Consider the following 20354-nt stretch of genomic DNA (forward strand, 5'->3'; position numbering starts at 1 on the left):
GCATCATCAGACTCCAGCTTTTATACTCTATACCCCGTCCTATAAAGGCAAGCATACCATATGCCTTCTTCACCACCTTCTCCACCTGTGTTGCCACCTTCAAGGATTTGTGGACTTGCACACCTAGGTCCCTCTGTGTTTCTATACTCCTGATGACTCTGCCATTTATTGTATAACTCCTCCCTACATTATTTCTTCCAAAATGCATCACTTCGCATTTATCCGGATTAAATTCCATCTGCCACCTCTCCGCCCAATTTTCCAGCCTATCTATATCCTGCTGTATTGCCCGACAATGCTCTTCGCTATCCGCAATTCCAGCCATCTTCGTGTCATCCGCAAACTTGCTGATTACACCAGTTACACCTTCTTCCAAATCATTTATATATATCACAAATAGCAGAGGTCCCAGTACAGAGCCCTGCGGAACACCACTGGTCACAGACCTCCAGCCGGAAAAAGACCCTTCGACCACTACCCTCTGTCTCCTATGGCCAAGCCAGTTCTCCACCCATCGAGCCACTTCTCCTTGTATCCCATGAGCCTTAACCTTCTTAACCAACCTGCCATGTGGGACTTTGTCAAATGCCTTACTGAAATCCATATAGACGACATCCACGGCCCACAGGGCATATAAAGACACAAACTCAATTTACATGAATAATGGTTGGAATGCGAATACTTACAACTAATCAAGTCTTTAAGATACAAATAATGTGAGTGGAGAGAGCATCAAGACAGGCTAAAGAGATGTGTATTGTCTCCAGACAGGACAGCCAGTGAGACTCTGCAGGTCCAGGCAAGCTGTGGGGATTACAAATAGTGTGACATGAACCCAATATCCCGGTTGAGGCCGTCCTCATGTGTGCGGAACTTGGCTATCAGTTTCATGGGCATTCACGGTCACGGGCATTCGGCCTCTGATATTCGGGTAAGCGTTCTCCAAGGCGGCCTTCATGACACACGACGGCGCAGAGTCGCTGAGCAGAAACTGATGGCCAAGTTCCGCACACGAGGACGAACTCAACCGGGATATTGGGTTCATGTCACACTATTTGTAATCCCCACAGCTTGCCTGGACCTGCAGAGTCTCACTGGCTGTCCTGTCTGGAGACAATTCACATCTCTTTAGCCTGTCTTGATGCTCTCTCCACTCACATTATTTGTATCTTAAAGACTTGATTAGTTGTAAGTATTCGCATTCCAACCATTATTCATGTAAATTGAGTTTGTGTCTTTGTATGCCCTGTTTGTGAACAGAATTCCCACTCACCTGAAGAAGGGGCTTAAGGCTCCGAACGCTTGTGTGGCTTTTGCTACCAAATAAACCTGTTGGGCTTTAACCTGGTATTGTTAAACTTCTTACTTTAAATCTCCAACATGGTGCTCTATGGAGTAGCATTACACACCACACCTAAAATTCACAAGTAGCCCTGAATGACAGCCATATAACCTTACTTGCAGAGTTATATTCATGGAAGTCTCATTGTTGGAATATAAACAACTATAGAGCCAAGTCTAGTCACCTCCCTGCAGGAAAAATAATCACTTCTGCACCTCATTATGGAATCGTGCAATTGTTAAAAACAAGAGAGCACATTAGCTGCCTGGCCTCGGCCATTATAAAGTGCCATGATCAGGATTGGGAGATTATAATGTCACATATCAAATAAAATATTTTGATCTGAGATTTAAACAATAGTTATAAAAGCAAGCAATGTGCAGAGCATTACTTTCCACTGATTAACCAGCTCTTGCCTAAAGCCAAATTTGCAAAGACAAATAAAGGTAATTTGATAATCGATCAAAACTACAGAATAGTTTAAGCAATCATTAATTTCTTTTTAAAGCTGCCTAAATGCAAGATCACTGCATACTTAAGATTAGTTCATTCACATTCGTGTATTTAAATATGCAAATGCATGCTTTATCTGCTTTAACCCAATTAACTTTGTCCATACTTAGGAAAGAGGTGCAGCTGGTTCTTAATGGTGCCATGGATCATCTTGATGAATTCCACATCCCAGCTAAACAAAAAACTTAAAAAACGCCTTCCCTATAAAGAAACAAGGAGCAGTGTTAACTCACAACTGAAGAAAAATAATGGAAAAGAAATGGATTTATATACAGTTTTTCACAACGACTGCATGTTTTAAGTGCTTTACAACCAATTAGGTGTTTTTGAAGTTTGGTCTTATTCTAATGTAGGAAATGTGATAGTCAATTTGCTGTTGGTGGGTTTTGGTTCAGATGAAAGGCTATTGATCTGAAACATTAACTCTGCTTCTCTCCACCAATTCTGCCTGATCTGCGAAGTATTTCAAGCATTTTCTGTTTTTAGTGTGGGAGTGTGTTGTACAGAATATCAGTGACCAGATAATCTGTTTTGTGATGTTGATTGAGCAATAAACACTGGCCAGGACTCCCCTGCTATTCTTCAAAATAGTGCCAAATACTCTTCTGCATTCATCTGCAAACCAGCTTAACCTCATATCTGAAAAACAGCATCTTCAAAGTGCAGTACTGCCTCTGTCCTGTCGCAAAGTCAAGAGCGGTGGAAATTGAGCATGGCTGACACAAAGTCACAAAACGTACCCTGAACTAATCTAATCCTTGAAACGTATTCTGAAAACAAAGCAGCCATAAACATTTATATAAAAGAATATACATTTTAAAACCACTTTTCAATGTTTTGGTGATTGTACAGTACCACTCATTAATGTAATGAATAATAAAAGCTAAACTATTTTAAACTTATTATTGAAGAGGTTAGTTGCTGATGCATCAGATTAGTTATCTTTGCTATATTGCTGAGGCTATTCTTTAAAACTTCAAAATTTTTCTGACCCAGCCCCACTGAAAACCATGAAAACTGGGAATTATGGCAGGGAAAGCTAGGCAGAAAATCATCTTATTATGAGCGAAGCTGCTGCCTCATGGTAAATTTCAATACACTTTTTTGATTGTCTTTTAGATAACTACAGAACAACTTTAATTTTAGCCTATCTTTCTTCGAGTATAAAACTCTCCAAATATAAACGACTGCTGCTTATAAACCAAGTTCTTCTTTGCAAATTTAAAAGCCTTGAAAATGCAGTATAAAATTTAAAGCAATAGCAAAGCAAAATATTTAAATAGACAACCAATAGGTGGCAGGATAGCACAACTTATTCAGCCTTCAAGATAGAATGCCACAAAGCACAGGATGGAATCTATACTATTGGTTCTTCGCACAGCAAATTGATGATTATGGAGGAAATCTAATACCTACTGACATCTAATCATGTACTCACCAGAAAAGGAGATACTTCAATTTGATGAGTGACTGAGGTTTTGTTACACTTCCTTATGACCAAATTAAGAGCAACAAATTGTTCATCAGTCTCTTATTATCCAAGAAATTGCATTGCAGAGTACAAGCGAACACAATAAAAATCCTGGACAGTAAAGGTCATTCAACCCATCACTGCATATTCCTCCAGTATCCTAATTCTTTCATTGAAATGTTCTGCTACATTTTGAACATCCACATAATGGAAAATTGTGCATAATTCCACATTTATGATCAAATATCTGTATTAACTGAGCCATTGCCCTCATCCCAATATTGTTAAAAAGCTCCTACCTCCAACAGTTATATGTGCAATTGAATGCTGCAACATATCTTGTGCAGCGACAGTCTCATTTAAAAAAAGTGATGTTGCCTCAGAGCAATAATGATGGGAGAAAAGAGTTCTATCATTAATTAAAGGAGGACGTGCACATCAAATCTAAGGGGCAGAAGAGGTGCCAGCATGAACATGTGGTAAGGAAGGATAGCACTAAAATAAATTGAGGGGCCAGCAGCAGGGAAGATGCCGTAAGAATGCAAAGGAAGGAGAAAATAGTAGATATGAAGTATCAGTTTGTACAGCGAAGAGTGGAAGACACACAGCAAGGAGACAAGTGCCACCTTTAACTTGAGTGTGCGCAAAATGTGGCAATTTAGAAACATAGAAAACACCACCATTCAATCTGATCATGGTTGATCATGCACTTTCAGTATCCCACTTCCGCTTTCTCTCCATACCCATTGATCCTTTTAGCCATGAGGGCCACGTCCAGCTCCCTCCTGAACATATCTAACAAACTGGCACCAACAGCTTTCTGTGGTAGAGAATTCCACAGTTCACAACTCTGAGTGAAGAAGTTCTGAATGGCTTACCCCTTATTCATAAACTGTGATCCCTAGTTCTGCACTTCCCCAACATCGGGAACATTCTTCCTGCATCTAGCCTGTCCAGTCCCATCAGGATTTTATATGTTTCTATGAGATCCCCTCTCTTTCTTCTAGTGAGTACATGCCCACTCGATCCAGCCTCTCTTCATATTAGTCCTGCCATTCCAGGAATCAGCTTGGCGAACCTTCGCTGGACTCCCTCAATAGCAAGAATACTCAAGGTGTGATCTCACCAAAGCCCTGGATAACTGCAGCAAGACACCTTTACTCCCATACTCAAATCCTCTTGCTATAGAGGCCAGCATGTCATGAGCTTTCCTCACCACCTGCTTGCTGTACCTCCATGCCAATTTTCAGCGACTGTCCCACCCAGATCACATTGCACTTCCTCTTTTCTTAAACTGCCACCATTCAGATAATAATCTTCCTTCCTGTTTTTGCCATCAAAGTGGATAACCTCATGTTTACCCACATTATATTGCATTTGTCAAGTTTTTGCCCACTCAACCAGCCTCTTAGCATCCTCCTCACAGCACACACTGCCACCCAGCTTAGTGTCATCTGCAAATTTTGAGATATTGCATTTGAATTGTAGCATAGAAGTAAAAGAGAAGAATCGAACTGAAGCATAAAAATAGCTCCGAGAATGGCTGGGGAGAGGAAGTTAGAAGGTTGAAGAGAACAACGGAATGGAGAGGCAAGATGATTGTCAACGTGCATTGGGACATTGGGCGAGGATGTATTGGGGTTGGAAGGATTTCAGAGTCTCTAAAGTATAAAAGTGAATTCTGATCTGCACTTTCTAATTAATTTTAATTTAACAATTCCAACCAAATGTTTTGTTTTTTTAGGGACCACAACTTCCCCACTTACAAGTCAGAGAATTTAACATCACACAAGACAACCCATCATGCTTATACTGATTTTCAAAGAGCTACCACTTAGTCCCAAAGACTTGCTGCATTCCATAACACATTTCATCTTCAAAATATTTATCTACTTCACTTTCAGAACTATTAAGTATTCTGCTTTCACCACTGTCTCCAATAAGACAATTCATCAAGTGAACTCTTCCAAAAAAACCTAACCATTCCCATCATTGTTAAAACTTTAAGGCACACTTGCATTTATGCAGTGCCTTTCACAACCTCAGGATGTTAAAACATACTTCAGGTCCAATTAGGTATTTAGCTTTAGTGTAGTCAACTGTTCTAATGGGGGCAGCACAATGGGCATAGTGGTTAGCACTGCTGCCTCACAGCGCCAGGGACCCGGGTTCGATTCCCGTCTTGGGTCACTGTCCGTGTGGAATTTGCACGTTCTCCGTGGGTTTCCTCCGGGTTCTCCGGTTTCCTCCCACAGTCTGAAAGACGTGCTGGTGCATTGACCCGAACAGGTGCCGAAGCATGGCAACTAGGGGAATTTCACAGTAACTTCTTTGCAGCGTTAATGTAAGCCTTACTTGTGACGAATAAATAAACTTTAAACTACAATTTGAGAAACACAGCTGCAAACTTGCAAGCAGCAGCAATCTCCCTCAAACTGCAAAAGACAATGATCAATAACCCATTTGAGGTGTTTGCTGACAGATAGGTAATTGCCAGGATACCAGACAGAAATCCCACGCATGTCTTCAAAATAGTGCCATGGGAGCTTTTATGCCCAAGGTGTCCTCAATCTCACATCTCATCTGAAAAATTATACTTAATACTGCATTGCAGCACTTATGGGAATGTAACACATTCTTCTGACTGGATTGTGTTACAATTATTAAGATTTATAAGGTTATGCTTTGGGAAGGTGTCTTCAATTTAAGGATAAAATGAAAGGAATCAGGTGACCGGTGCTAAATTCTGCCTGACAATAGTTATGTTTAATGGACTTGTTGAAGATTAAAGGAAGGTCTAGATTAAAGACGTAGAGTATTCATACTTGTAATGGCCAAGGTATCTGTTGGTCTCCAGGAAGTATTAAAAATATTCGGTTGTAAAAGTAAGTTTGCGGACAACACAAAGGTTGGTGGATTTGTGGTTGAACTGTCCATGATTCCAGGGTAGGATAGACTTGGGTTTCAAAGAATAAGCATTTCTACCCGGATACAACGCCCACACAATTCACAGTATTTTTGGGAAAGGTGTAGAGGAAGGCATTGTAAAGGTCGGGTTTCTTAAAATATCAAGACAGCTAGGTTAGCCTGCCAAGGTCCAAGAGAAGGAAAGCAGCTGGAGGCCAAACATTTCAATGGTTCACTGTGCTCGAATCAAGTTCAAAGTTCACACTTGGATTGAAATTAGTGAGGACTTAAAACAAAGCTGGAAGATTCACCTAGCTTGTGCTGGAGGGAGGATCTCCAGTAATTCTCTCATTACGAAGGACTCATTTACTTCAGTAAGGCCTCTGACAAGGTCCCTCATGGCAGACTGGTGCAGAAGGTGAAGTCACATGGGCTCAGAAGTGAGTTGGCAAGGTGGATACAGAACTGGCTCAATCATAGAAGAGGGTAGCAGTGGAAGGGTTGCGTTTCTGAATGGAGGGCTGTGACAAGTGGTATTCCTCAGGGATCAGAGCTGGGACCTTTGCAGTTTGTCATTATATATATATAATATATTATATATATATAAAAAACTAGTTTGATTAGTAAGTTTGCGGACAACACAAAGGTTGGTGGATTTGCGGATAGCGATGAGGACCATCAGAGGATACAGCAGGATATAGATCGGTTGGAGACTTGGGCGGAGAAATGGCGATGGAGTTTAATCTGGACAAACGTGAGGTAATGCATTTTGGAAGGTTTAACAGATAGGAAATATAAAGTAAATAGCAGAACCCTTAAGAGTATTGATAGGCAAAGGGATCTGGGTATACAGGTACACAGGTCACTGAAAGTGGCAACGCAGGTGCAGAAAGTAGTCAAGAAGGCACACGGCATGCTTGCCTTTATCGGCCAGGACATTGAGTTTAAAAATTGGCAGGTCATGTCGCAGCTTTATAGAACCTTTGTTAGGCCGCACTTGGAACATAGGGGAGAATTCTACCATTTTGAGTCCAAGTGCCAAATCCGGGTGTCAAATAGATCCGCACCTGGAATCCTCTTTCCAGCGCGCCCATACGCGTTTTGCCGGCTCTGGCCCAATCTGCGCTGTGGGCAGGGCTTAGCACTGGTGGACCGATCGGAGCTCTGAACTGCGCATGCGCAGTTCGAAAAAAATCTTACAGAACGCGCCCGGGCGCAAAAGAAAGAAAAAGCAGAAAGTGGAGAGAGCAGCTCTCTGATGATCATCCTCTGGTCGGGGGGGGGGGGGGGTTCCCCGCTGCCTGTCTGCGGCCGATCCCTCTTGCTGGAGTGGAGTGCGGCCATGCCATCCCACAAAACCTTCAGGATGAAGCGATTCCTCGCTAAGATGATGAAGCAGAACCGGCCGATTCCACAGTGGATCCGCATGAAAACTGGCTACAAGATCAGTACAGGTCCAAGAGGAGACACTGGAGAAGGACCAAGCTGGGCCTGTAAAGGGATACACCATCACTGGTATACTACCAGCCACAGATTACTCTTCCCTGCTGAGGCAAGAGTGCGGGAGAGGTGTTCTCACTGGAACAATGGAGGTTGAGGGGCAACCTGATAGAAGTCTACAAGATTATGAGGGGCATGGACAGAGTGGATAGTCAGAAGCTTTTTCCTAGGGTAGAAGAGTCAATTACTCGGGGGCATAAGTTTAAGGTGCGAGGGGCAAGGTTTAAAGGAGATGTATGAGGCGAGTTTTTTTTTTTACAGAGGGTGGTAGGTACCTGGCACTCGCTGCCGGAGGTGGTAGTGGAAGCAGATACAATAGTGACTTTTAAGGGGCGTCTTGACAAATACATGAATAGGATGGAAATAGAAGGATATGGTCCCCGGAAGATTAGGGGGCTTTAGTTTAATCGGGCATCATGGTCGGTGCAGGCTTGAAGGGCCGAAGGTCCTGTTCCTATGCTGCAATTTTCTTTGTTCTCTAACTGTTTTGGGGTTAGAAGTTAAAAAGCTGAGAAAGGAAAAGAATGAAAGTAAATCCTCAGGAACCAAGAATCATTCTGGACTGACCCCGAATTGAATGTCTACTTAAAGTTCACTGTAACATATACCTATGAAGTATGTTTTATTGCTTGTACTCCAAATAAAAGGGTTTTTTTCTGTAGTTTAAATTACAAGCTGTCTACAAAGATAGTCTTTAGTCAACAGTGCTTTTAATTTTGGTTACATAATCTTGTTGTGTTACCTTTTCAGCGATTAACTGGAAGGTCATATTACTCTTTAAAAGAGATCAGTCTCAAAAATAGGCAAGATTTCTACCATTGAGCCATGGCTGATACTCATTATCTTCTGAAATTAAAACAGAAAATGTTGGCTATTCCGTTCATCCCTCCACAGATACTGTCCAACCATGTTGAGTATATGCAACATTTTCTGTTTATACACTAGGATTCAAGACCCTGGGAGCTTAGAAAATTGTTGCCCAATGATTTATGCATATGCTGCTTTTGTAAACATAAAATACTTGCATACTGTATACTATACCATGCAATAAGCAAACAGTTGTGCCAGATCTGCATTGTGTTTTCAGAAGTGTGTCTTCACTTACTTCTTCTTTCTTTATGTGGGCAACACTCATGAAACACTGAAGCAAACTATTTTTTACTTCATCACCATCTTCAGAATTGAACTCAAAATTTTGCAAAGCTTGATGGAAGTGCCAGAGTCGAACAATATCAGCATTCTGTGCATGTTGAAATGGAAAGAAAATCAAAATTTATTTGAATGGCATGCAAGAGCTACAGCATTATATGATTACACACCTCATCATCTTAAGAAAATGGACCAAAGAAAAATGAAAAGGAAAATAAAGTTATAATAAGTGTAGGTAGGAATGAACAAACTGAGTACATATTAGCAATTATAGTACATCAGGGATCATTTGGAATAAGGCAGAGCAACAAGATCACACAAGCAACCTGTGATGATTTTATCATCAATTCATCTAAGTACAACACAGCAATTTACAAGTGAAGCAGTTTTAACATAAGAACAGACATGCAAACATGCTTGTCCTCACTTTACTGTAGTTTACACTTCAATGCTTCCAAACAAATGCTTCTTTTCTGTATCCCTTGTAAGCTTGAAACTTCCACTCATTTGATCCAATTCTGCCATCTGCCTGATATGACTTCACTTTTAATTCAGTGTTATGATCCCAACTGATGTTATACCCGGATAGAGAAGTGTTAAAAATATTAGGTTGTAAAAGGATATACTTTGAACCGTCCATTTGATTCCAGGATAGGATAGATTTGGGGTTTATGATCCCAGAATGGAACCCTGGCATAGAAGACAGTAACGTTCACGTTTTTTTATAAAACATGGAGGAACAGAATCACAGGGTTGTTCGTTAGCTTTGACAATAAGGTAAAAAAAAACATTAAACATAAAATGTTAGATTATTATACAACACTCCTTTACTCTCCCCTTAGTTTAGCAATTACACATAGATTTTAAGATTGACTCGGATTACAAAATACATAGTAAGCTACAATGGTCTCATTAGCACCGAAAGTCCCTTTTAAGAAGTGGTCAAATATACACTCAGTCCTGAACCCAAGTTAGGGTCTGTGGGTTTCTCCTCAGATTCCCTCAGATGATTGTCACATGAGAGTTTCCAAACCCCATCTCCCAAAAATATTTTTAAAATCTTATCGCCTGCATTTCGAAATCCAGACTAGGTTTTCCAAATGTCAACATTAAAACAAAGCTTCCAATCCACTTCTAACAGCAAATTCAGTCCAGGATTTTACATCAACCCCTTTAGGATTTCTTTTGATTTGACTATGGTCCAAACAGTTCACAATTGCTTTAACTCTCAACTCCCAAGCTCTTATTAAAATGATATCAAACGTATCATCTACTCGAGATCTGCTGTTCCACTTTACTGCAATTGTCTCTTTACTTCCATGAATTCTTCTGAATAATGCCTCAGTCTCTGTTCACTTAACTTCATTCACCTTAAACAGTCCTTCTGTCCCAATTGCCTGGTTATCTAGACTGTATCTTGTTCCTTAGGAAACCTGCATCTTTGCAACTTCCTCGTCCTGTCCAACTTTTCCTGGCAGAGTTGAGAGCTGTTCAGTCCTCAGTGAGCTGTCTCCAACTGCCCTGGTTTCCAGTTAAAACTAAGAACAAAGGAGAGCCTTTACCTTTGGGAAGTGGGCCCCTGTGGCTATGCAACCACTGCTGGTTTATTTAATCCTTACACCGTATCCATCTCTAAGCATAATAGAATCACAGTTGGAATTGAAACCAACCCCTATACATACAAATACCTTTGTCCAGCATGAATCTAACTATCGGTTTTTATTCTTCCAGGCAGAGAAACATCAAACCACTTAAAACTATGCCTTATTTCTAATGTTTACTGTTACAAATATAAATCCCTTAAACACTACCTTAGTTTTCCTAACATCAGGCTTTCCCCACATGTAGCTTTCACTCATATCTTGTTCCTACTCTCAGTCTGGTTTTTAAGCTGTGCCTTTCAACTTCCACAGCAAAAGGTCTTATTTCTGGTAGACTTGTCAGTTTTAAACAGCACCTTACCCTGCAGCTTTTTGTTTCTAATTCTACATGCTCGACTTTTTTAAAAAAATTCTCAATTATCTTTTTATTAAGTTAGTCATGTAAATTATTAGGGGGTCCGCTGTTTCATTGACACATCCATCCTACCGCCTTGATACGGTAAAACAGAAGGGAGCGTGAAGAGAAAACAGCCTACAACTAAAGAATAGAGAACATAAAGAGAAAACAAGTATCAGAAATAAAAGTGCAAGAGGAATTGGGAGAAAGGAGGTATTTTGAAGGGCAGAAGCAGAAAAAAACAGAACAGAAAGCCTGTCAGAACCAGGCAGAGAGATATACAATTATTATGTATCTTGTGTTCATGAAGAATGTCATAGATAAATCAACAGTACAAAATAGTTTGTAAAACTAATCTTCTAATCAATAAAAATCACCATACCGAAAATTTGCTCAACAAGGTTTTCTCCAACAACATAATAAAGGCAGTTTTCCCCAATTCTTCTTTGCCTTCTAGTCCTTTGTCCCACCAAGTCACAAACAAATGTTGGATTGTAATTTTCAAATTTCCTTGAAATGTAGGCAATGCTGGCAAAATGCCTATGAAGAAAAGAATTAAAATACAATCGACAAAAATATTTTCAGGTCAACTGGAGGAAGGTTGGGACACTTTTGACAGATTGGGAAAGGTAAAAACAAATAATCATTCATAGTATTATTAATTCTACTATGCTTTCCAAGTCCATTCATCAAGTTTATTACAATATTACAAGTAAAATCCTTCAACCATTCTTCATTTATTTATTTCTTCATTTATTGTATGACAGTGCTACTTTCTTGGTCATGTTCATTATTGTTACAATCCCAGGTGATATTACCACTGTACAAGCCAGATCCCAGAACAGAACTTGGCTTGCTAGATCTTGACAATTTTTTTTTTAGATACATGGGTGAATAGAGTCACAGGGCTGCAATGAACTTCTAACAGAATAATAAAACATTTATTAAATGAGAAAAGATCAACCATAATAACACCACCGCTTCACCTCAGCTAGACCTTTGCAACATACTATGGAATCATCCCCCACACAATGCTTTCCCTCAGATGCCTTCATCAAGGATCCACCTCCAGGATTTCAGCCTCACCTTTTATATTCCTCCGTCCTGGATCGGCACGTGCATTCAAGCTTCCATATGACCTCTCAGTACCCAGCCACACCAACAGAACACCACTTCTATAACCTGTCACCAATTTTTTGATTACCCAGGTGCCTCGCTCCTCACCATCCAACGTCTCCAGGTTTGCACATTGTAGCCCTGCCTTCAACGGAGAGCCTCTCTCTCTGCTCTTGACTTCACTGAACAGAATCCCTTTTCCAGATTGCTGTTCTGTTTCTTTTACTTCCTGGAACCATTCTGTCCCATTTCCTGGTTTCTGGAACCCTGTTCTTTAGCTTCTGGGACTTGCTTTCTGTCCCTTGGTATTACCCTGTCTTTACTGACAGTGCCTGTGGAATGTTCCTTGCCCCTGTGTTACCTGGTTCCAAACTGAACCCAAGTTCCCTTGCTTTATCAATGCGGGCCTCTTATATGCTCTGTGTTTCCTTTAAGGGGTCGTTAAACCTTATTGTAATGCAGACTTCTAAAACAGAAGCAGACTGTCAGGCTACCTTAATAATATGAGGTTTCAACCCTTTTTTAGTACACAATATAGAAACACAGAATTATGCTTACTCAATCTTATACCTGATTTCTAACACACAATACAAATGTAAATTATTTAAGCTCTCTCTATTTCCTAACAATGATACATTAGAGTTCAGATCCTCAAGACAAAGATAAAAACATGCTGTAATTACCTAAGCTCTTCCACAACAGGAATGAGGATCATCTAGTCTCCAGCTGTTAAGGATGCTTAAACAACAGCAGACCACATAAATCTTCTTTTTCCTGACAGCCTTCAGAATTGTGAGACGGTGGTTTGAGTCTTGTTGGTTACCTCTACATTACAACATCACCTGCTGCGGGTCTCGACTCCACTGCAGCATGGCAGTCTCTGTCGTACTTACTGTAGATTAAGGTGCATGAATCGAGTGATTTTTTCTAGGCACTCTCTAGCTGAGCTTTTTGTTCTCTTTCAACTCTTCCAATGCCTCCTTCAAACATTTAACTTTCAATCAGCTTCTAGTCATATTGTGCTTGCAGGTGTCCTTATAACAGAGGGATGAGCTTCCAGAATATCCTGACAGTAGCCAGTTCACTGTCCAGAAGATCTTTGGATATGTGGCCATTACCCATTCCATGAACATGGCCAAGCTACTGAAGACATTGTTGGCTTATAAATGAGCGCATGCTGACAAATATGTTTCCGTGCCTCATCGGGAGACAGATATGCTTGAGACAGAAAATTCTTCAGCCATTTCTTCAGTCATGTGCTGTCCAGGGGGTTTTACTACTGTTGAGGGTGCACTGATGACTTAGGCTTGCAGTTTGGTTTTCTCCACCAGGTTCCTGTTGATCTGCACTCTCTTACTCAGCTCTTACACATATATCGTTTCAGTAATAGCCACTAATTAATAATTTGTGTTAGGCATCAAATGAATATATGCTTTAAGAAAATTAGGGATAGATTTCCCACCAACACACAGTATATTGATACCACATAAGTTTGCAAGAACTGTCACTGCCAGATTATTCAAATTGTATGCCCAGCAAACAAATTTGACTTATGTCACATGCATAAAAACTTTAGATTGTCATCAACAAAAAATCTGTGATCTCCCTCAAAGTTGTCTAACATAGTGGATTAAGAGAGAATTAATTCCTGTTATCACCTTGGATGTTGTCACATGCACACAATTATTCACTGTGCAAGCCGAGATCTTGTTCCAAAAATCAAAACCATCTGATCAGAAAACCCCCCAACATTTAACCTCAGTAATCATTGCATAACTTATACATGTTCGCTGGTCCTTCCCAACTCAAAACAGCCTATTCACATAGCCTAAAACTAATCCTTCCTTATCAATTGGGACCTCTTTAGGGGCAGGGGTGATCTATATACAAAAAACGGGTGGAACTTGAATCACGGGGACCAATATCCTGGCCGGTAGGTTGGCTAAGGCTACTGGGGAGAATTTAAACTAGATAGGTTGGGGGGAGGGGAGCTAGAAGAGTTGACTAGGATCAAGGAACTAATTGATGGGGGGGAGGATCCAGGGGTAAGGGGAATTACAAAATTAATGGTAGAGGAGAGGGTGCAAGTGAATGAAGGCGGTAATTTAGATAAGGGAGTAGAGGGAGAGGGTGTTCGCGACTCATCAAAGCGGGTCCAGATAAAAGCTGGAATAAGGACACTTTGCCTGAACGCACGAAGCATTCGGAACAAGGTAAATGAGTTGATGGTGCAAATCAGCACAAGTGGGTACGATCTAGTGGCCATTACAGAAACGTGGCTGAAAGGTGACCGGGACTGGGAGATGAATATCCAGGGGTATCAGGCGTTTAGGAAGAATAGACAGGAAGGAAAAGGTGGTGGGGTCGCGCTATTAATAAGAGATAATATCAGGGTAGTACTGAGGGATGACATAGGCTCTGAGGAACAAAACGTGGAATCATTATGGGTAGAGATGAGAAATAGTAGAGGGAGAAAGACACTAGTAGGTGTGGTATATAGGCCCCCAAATAATAATGTTGAGGTAGGGAGGGCTATAAACAAGCAGATAAGGGATGCGTGTAAAAACGGAACGGCAATAATCATGGGGGACTTCAACATGCACATTGACTGGCAGACTCAAGTCGGTAAGGGTGGAATGGAGGAAGAGTTCTTAGAATGCTGTCGGGATAGTCTCCTTGAACAGCATGTTACGGAACCGACGAGGGAACGAGCTATTTTGGATCTGGTATTGTGTAACGAGGTAGGTAGAATTAAGGATCTTATTGTGAAGGACCCTCTTGGGTCTAGTGACCACAATATGGTCGAATTTCTGATTCAGATGGAAGAGGAGAAAGTTTGGTCCCAAACCAGTGTCCTCTGTTTGAACAGAGGGAAATATGATAGGATGAGGGATGAATTGGCTAAGGTAGACTGGGAGAGCAGGCTGGCAGGTAGGATAGCTGAGGAACAGTGGAGGATTTTTAAGGAGATCCTTTTCAGTTCTCAGCAAAAATATATTCCAGCAAAAAACAAGGATTGTAAGAAAAGGGAGAACCAGCCGTGGATAACGAAGGAAATAAAGGAGAGTATTAAAATAAAAACAGCTGCGTACAGAGTGGCCAAAAATAGTGGAGAAACAAGTGATTGGGAAAAATTTAAGAAACAACAAAGAGAGACTAAGAAAGCGATAAAGAAAGGAAGGATAGACTATGAAGCTAGGCTAGCAATTAATATAAAAAATGATAGTAAAAGTTTTTATAAATATATAAAAAGGAATAGAGTGGCTAGAGTGAATGTTGGACCCTTGGAGGACGAGAGGGGGGAGTTAATAGTGGGAAATGAGGATATGGCTGAGTCTTTAAGTAAGTTTTTTGTGTCGGTCTTCACGGTGGAGGACACAAATAGTTTGCCAAATATTAACGATAGAGGGTTGGCAGCAGGAGAAATACTTAATACAATTAATGTTACCAGAGAGGCAGTGCTGGGTAGACTAATGGGACTGAAGGTGGACAAGTCCCCGGGTCTGAATGGAATGCATCCCAGGGTATTGAAAGAAATGTCAGAGGTAATAGTGGATGCGTTAGTGATTATTTATCAAAACTCGTTGCATTCTGGGGTAGTGCCGGTTGATTGGAAAACGGCTAATGTTACGCCGCTGTTTAAAAAAGGAAGGAGACAAAAGGCGGGTAACTATAGGCCGGTCAGCTTAACGTCTGTAGTAGGGAAAAAGCTGGAATCCATTATCAAAGAGGAGATAGCAGGGCATCTGGATAGAAATGGTTCGATCAATCAGACGCAGCATGGATTCATGAGGGGAAAGTCGTGCTTGACGAACATGTTGGATTTTTATGAAGATGTGACTAGGGCGGTTGATGGAGGAGAACCGGTGGATGCGGTGTTTTTGGATTTCCAAAAGGCGTTTGATAAGGTGCCCCATAAAAGGCTGCTGAAGAAGATTAGGGCACACGGAGTTGGGGGTAGTGTGTTAAAGTGGATTGGGGACTGGCTATCCGACAGGAAGCAAAGAGTCGGAATAAATGGGTGTTTTTCCGGTTGGAGGAAGGTAACTAGTGGCGTGCCGCAGGGATCGGTACTCGGGCCGCAACTGTTTACCATTTATATAGATGATCTGGAGGAGGGGACGGAGTGTAGGGCAACGAAGTTTGCAGACGACACAAAGATAAGTGGAAAAGTGAATCGTGTGGAGGACGGAGAAGATCTGCAGAGAGATTTGGACAGGCTGAGTGAGTGGGCGAGGATATGGCAAATGGAGTATAACGTTGATAAATGCGAGGTTATACACTTTGGAGGAAATAATAACAAATGGGATTACTATCTCAATGGAAACAAATTAAAACATGCTACCGTGCAAAGGGACCTGGGGGTCCTTGTGCATGAGACGCAAAAGCCCAGTCTGCAGGTACAACAGGTGATCAAGGCAAATGGGATGTTGGCCTATATCGCGAGGGGGATAGAATATAAAAGCAGGGATGTCTTGATGCACCTGTACAGGGCATTGGTGAGGCCGCAGCTGGAATACTGTGTGCAGTATTGGTCCCCTTATATGAGGAAGGATATACTGGCATTGGAGGGAGTGCAGAGAAGGTTCACCAGGTTGATACCGGAGATGAGGGGTTTGGATTATGAGGAGAGGCTGAGGAGATTGGGTTTGTACTCGTTGGAGTTTAGAAGGATGAGGGGGGATCTTATGGAGACTTATAAGATAATGCGGGGGCTGGATAGGGTGGAGGCGGAGAGATTCTTTCCACTTAGTAAGGAAGTTAAAACTAGAGGACACAGCCTCAAAATAAAGGGGGGTCGGTTTAAGACAGAGTTGAGGAGGAACTTCTTCTCCCAGAGGGTGGTGAATCTCTGGAATTCTCTGCCCACTGAGGTGGTGGAGGCTACCTCGCTGAATATGTTTAAAGCGCGGATGGATGGATTCCTGATCGGTAAGGGAATTAAGGGTTATGGGGATCAGGCGGGTAAGTGGTACTGATCCACGTCAGATCAGCCATGATCTTATTGAATGGCGGGGCAGGCTCGAGGGGCTAGATGGCCTACTCCTGCTCCTATTTCTTATGTTCTTATGTTCTTAATTTGGTGTCTTTCTTCTAAACTTTTTCTGAGACTTCTTCATTCCCCACTTTGTGAGGGACTAAAGTGGGCACAGTTCAGGTCTGGAGAAGGTCTAACCAGTCTCTTGTACAATGAATCTAATATTTTTGAATTACAACCATAAAGGGTTGTTAGCTACTACATAACCACACGTTATTGAATAATTATGGTACCAAGGCACAAAACAGCGCAATCATGCCAAAATGAAACACTTACCATTCAAAATAATAGCAATTTCCAACAAGTCACTGTAAACGTCATTCTCATCGATTGCACGTACTGAAGCCACAACAACCTCAGTTACACCACTGATCACAGACATATTTTTCTTCTGAAAAGAAGCACAGGAGGGGTCTTATTTGCTAAAAGAAAATGCAATTTTCACATAATTAACATCTGATACAATTAAAAATGCCCCATAACTCTTCTATGTCTGAAAAAAAATCATATGCCAAAACCAGGAATGGCTCCAGTGGGGTCTATGGAATTTAATAAGTTAAAAACAACAGTATCTTTACACAGCAGAACAGAGCTACAGAATCCACCTCCATTTGTAGTAGTCCTTCTGACATTTTGAAACTATGTGCTGTGGCAGAGGGGGCAACATGGACTGTTTGCCATTGCAAAAGCCAGTGGGAAAACACACCCAATCTTCCGGCTCCCACCTCAATAATTATGCATCTGGGTGTTCTATGCCAGATTCAGTGGTGGGGTAGGCTTGGACGATATATCGCACAAAAATGAAGATAGATGTCCAGGAGCACTCAAAGACAAGAAGACCTCCAAGAACATTCCGAGGCTGGAAGATGGATCACTCAGTTCACCTAATTTGGAAGGTCCACTTGCAGATGCACACCTGATCCACTGCTGTGGTGTCCCATGGGTGCAGACAGCTTCCACCCTAAAATTCGGAGGCAGCCCAGGCATTGTTCAGAAGAGCCCCAACATGCGCATGTCATGTTATTTTGAATACTTTTCCTGCCGGCATCACAAAAAGTCTGACGTGGGTGACCTGGAGGGGCGTCAGGTCTATTTCTGCATCCCATTAATGAATGAGATTCACACCATCCTCTGGTGAGTTTTCAGAACTGCCATGGCAGGTATCAGCGGAAGATCCCGCTGTAAATTTATATTGACATGAAATCAATTTCTGGGCATCCTGCCATATTCTCCCCCGTATTGAATGCAATAGCAGGGCTTGGGAGAATTTTGCCCTGTGAAATGAGGAGAAAATGTGGCTAACCTCACGGCGAGGGTTATTAATTTCTGACAACATACAGGAATATTTCAAAATCAAACCAAAACAATGCCTTTCATTCTATGTAAGCAAAAATGCAATCATGCTAAATTAATGAAGGCTGGAGTGAAATACAAACACAATTTATGGTCGTGCCAGTTTATGGATTTCAGCATTCTACAGATCATCTCCTCACCATATCCTGTACAACCTCCACCTCCATCTCATCGTCACTGTCTTCACATCCCTGCCAATTCTCCACTGGATTCTCTAATATCATATCAGTTAAGAGCCTCTTCAGACGCTCCCACAATGCTTCTCTTTGCTTCCGCGGGAACTCCTGTAACACCTCATTTAGATCAAATGGATCCGAATTGTTTTTCTAAAGATAAGAAAAATTAAACTAAAATCAAAAATGGTTATTTTTCCCCATAGGTCAGCCATTTGACTTAAAAACATGGAAGAATATTACCATGAAAATTCCCAAAACAAAACAAAGAATATTTTCCCCCAGCAGACACATCCTAATTATTTAAATCCATCGAGTCTGCCATAAAATGCCTACTTGATTCCAAACTTTAATCTATAGGCATTTCATTTTGGAGACAGATTAACTCCCTTCCCAAGACAAGCGGGAAACGTTGGTACTCCTCAATTGCCTTTCATCGTCAAACATAGCATGGACGCAAAATCCAAGTAAGTGGTTCTACCAGTTGGGCTTGTACAGATTTAACAATACCAGTCTGGCTTTCAAATCAAATCCACAAAACTATATTCAGCCACAAGGAATGAGGAATGTGATTAAATCTTACTTCATTCGTTTCAAAACCTTGCTGACGCCAGAGATTTTATCTCAAACATTTCACAAGCTTAGGACTGGGTTTTAAAAAAAATTATAACTTTTGTCCTTAGTTTCTCTTTTTAAGAATTTGAATGTGTCCTTTTGGTCCACACTCACAATTTTGTTCAAAGTAATTTTCCAAATTTACCTTCTATGAAGTCTATCACTTTGTAATAGATGTGTTTCGTCTTTTCCCATACATCTGAAATCAGAATCAGTCTGGTGGCTCTTCTCTGTCATTTCAATCTCTGATGTGGAGATGCCGGCGTTGGACTGGGGTAAACACAGTAAGAAGTTTAACAACACCAAGTTAAAGTCCAACAGGTTTATTTGGTAGCAAAAACCACACAAGCTTTCGGAGCTCCAAGCCTCTTCTTCAGGCGAGTGGGAATTCTGTTCACAAACAGGGCATATAAAGACACAGACTCAATTTACATGAATAATGGTTGCATTCCAACCATCATTCATGTAAATTGAGTCTGTGTCTTTATATGCCCTGTTTGTGAACAGAATTCCCACTCACCTGAAGAAGGGGCTTGGAGCTCCAAAAGCTTGTGTGGTTTTTGCTACCAAATAAACCTGTTGGACTTTAACCTGGTGTTGTTAAACTTCTTACTATTTCAATCTCTCTCATGTCTTGGTGGGTAAAACTCAGGGCGTGGCCTGACCAACCAGTACAGTTATAACTGAACCCACTAACAGATGGGCACAGTAAAATAGCTCTTCACATTGGGAATTTAATTGCATTGTCTAAATTGAAAATGCTAGTCATTCGAAGATTGAGAGAGATGCAGAAGCAGATTTAATAATAATTTTCAAAAGGTGGACTGGATGAAGTGCAAAAATTTGAAGAACTATAGGGAAAGAGCAAACATGTGTAACTAATCGATAGCTCTTAAGAGCCAGCAGACATGATGCATCACATGACCTCCATTTGTACTGTATCACTGCACACTTCTATGCGCAAATAGAATTCTGATTTCATCTGAAATCCCACAGAAATAAAAATAACTGTTCAAGTTTATTAAAAGACTTCTAATAAGTGATTATACAGAAGCAAAATATTGCAGGTGATAGAAAAATGAAAGAAAACAGAAAATACTGGAAATACTCAGCAGATCTGGCAGTAGCTGTGGGGAGAAAAGGTGTGTTAATGTTTCAGATCAATGACCTCTTGTCACA

General features: G+C 41.1%; 1 protein-coding gene across 2 annotated transcripts in view; it reads right to left on the bottom strand.

Annotated features, from left to right (window-relative positions):
* ncapg2 (non-SMC condensin II complex, subunit G2) overlaps nucleotides 1-20354 on the bottom strand; it is a 93107-nt gene that overhangs the window by 62157 nt on the left and 10596 nt on the right. For both annotated transcript variants that reach the window (XM_078232538.1, XM_078232531.1), the window contains exons 3-7: nucleotides 18528-18713; nucleotides 17311-17425; nucleotides 11263-11420; nucleotides 8839-8973; nucleotides 1962-2056 (exon numbers count right to left, since the gene is read on the bottom strand). In XM_078232538.1, the coding sequence (XP_078088664.1) occupies nucleotides 1962-2056; nucleotides 8839-8973; nucleotides 11263-11420; nucleotides 17311-17425; nucleotides 18528-18713 (689 nt within the window). The remainder of the gene's footprint in view (nucleotides 1-1961; nucleotides 2057-8838; nucleotides 8974-11262; nucleotides 11421-17310; nucleotides 17426-18527; nucleotides 18714-20354) is intronic.

The sequence above is a fragment of the Mustelus asterias genome, chromosome 2 (assembly GCF_964213995.1).
Source record: "Mustelus asterias chromosome 2, sMusAst1.hap1.1, whole genome shotgun sequence".
In the NCBI taxonomy this organism is placed as follows: Eukaryota; Metazoa; Chordata; class Chondrichthyes; order Carcharhiniformes; family Triakidae; genus Mustelus; species Mustelus asterias.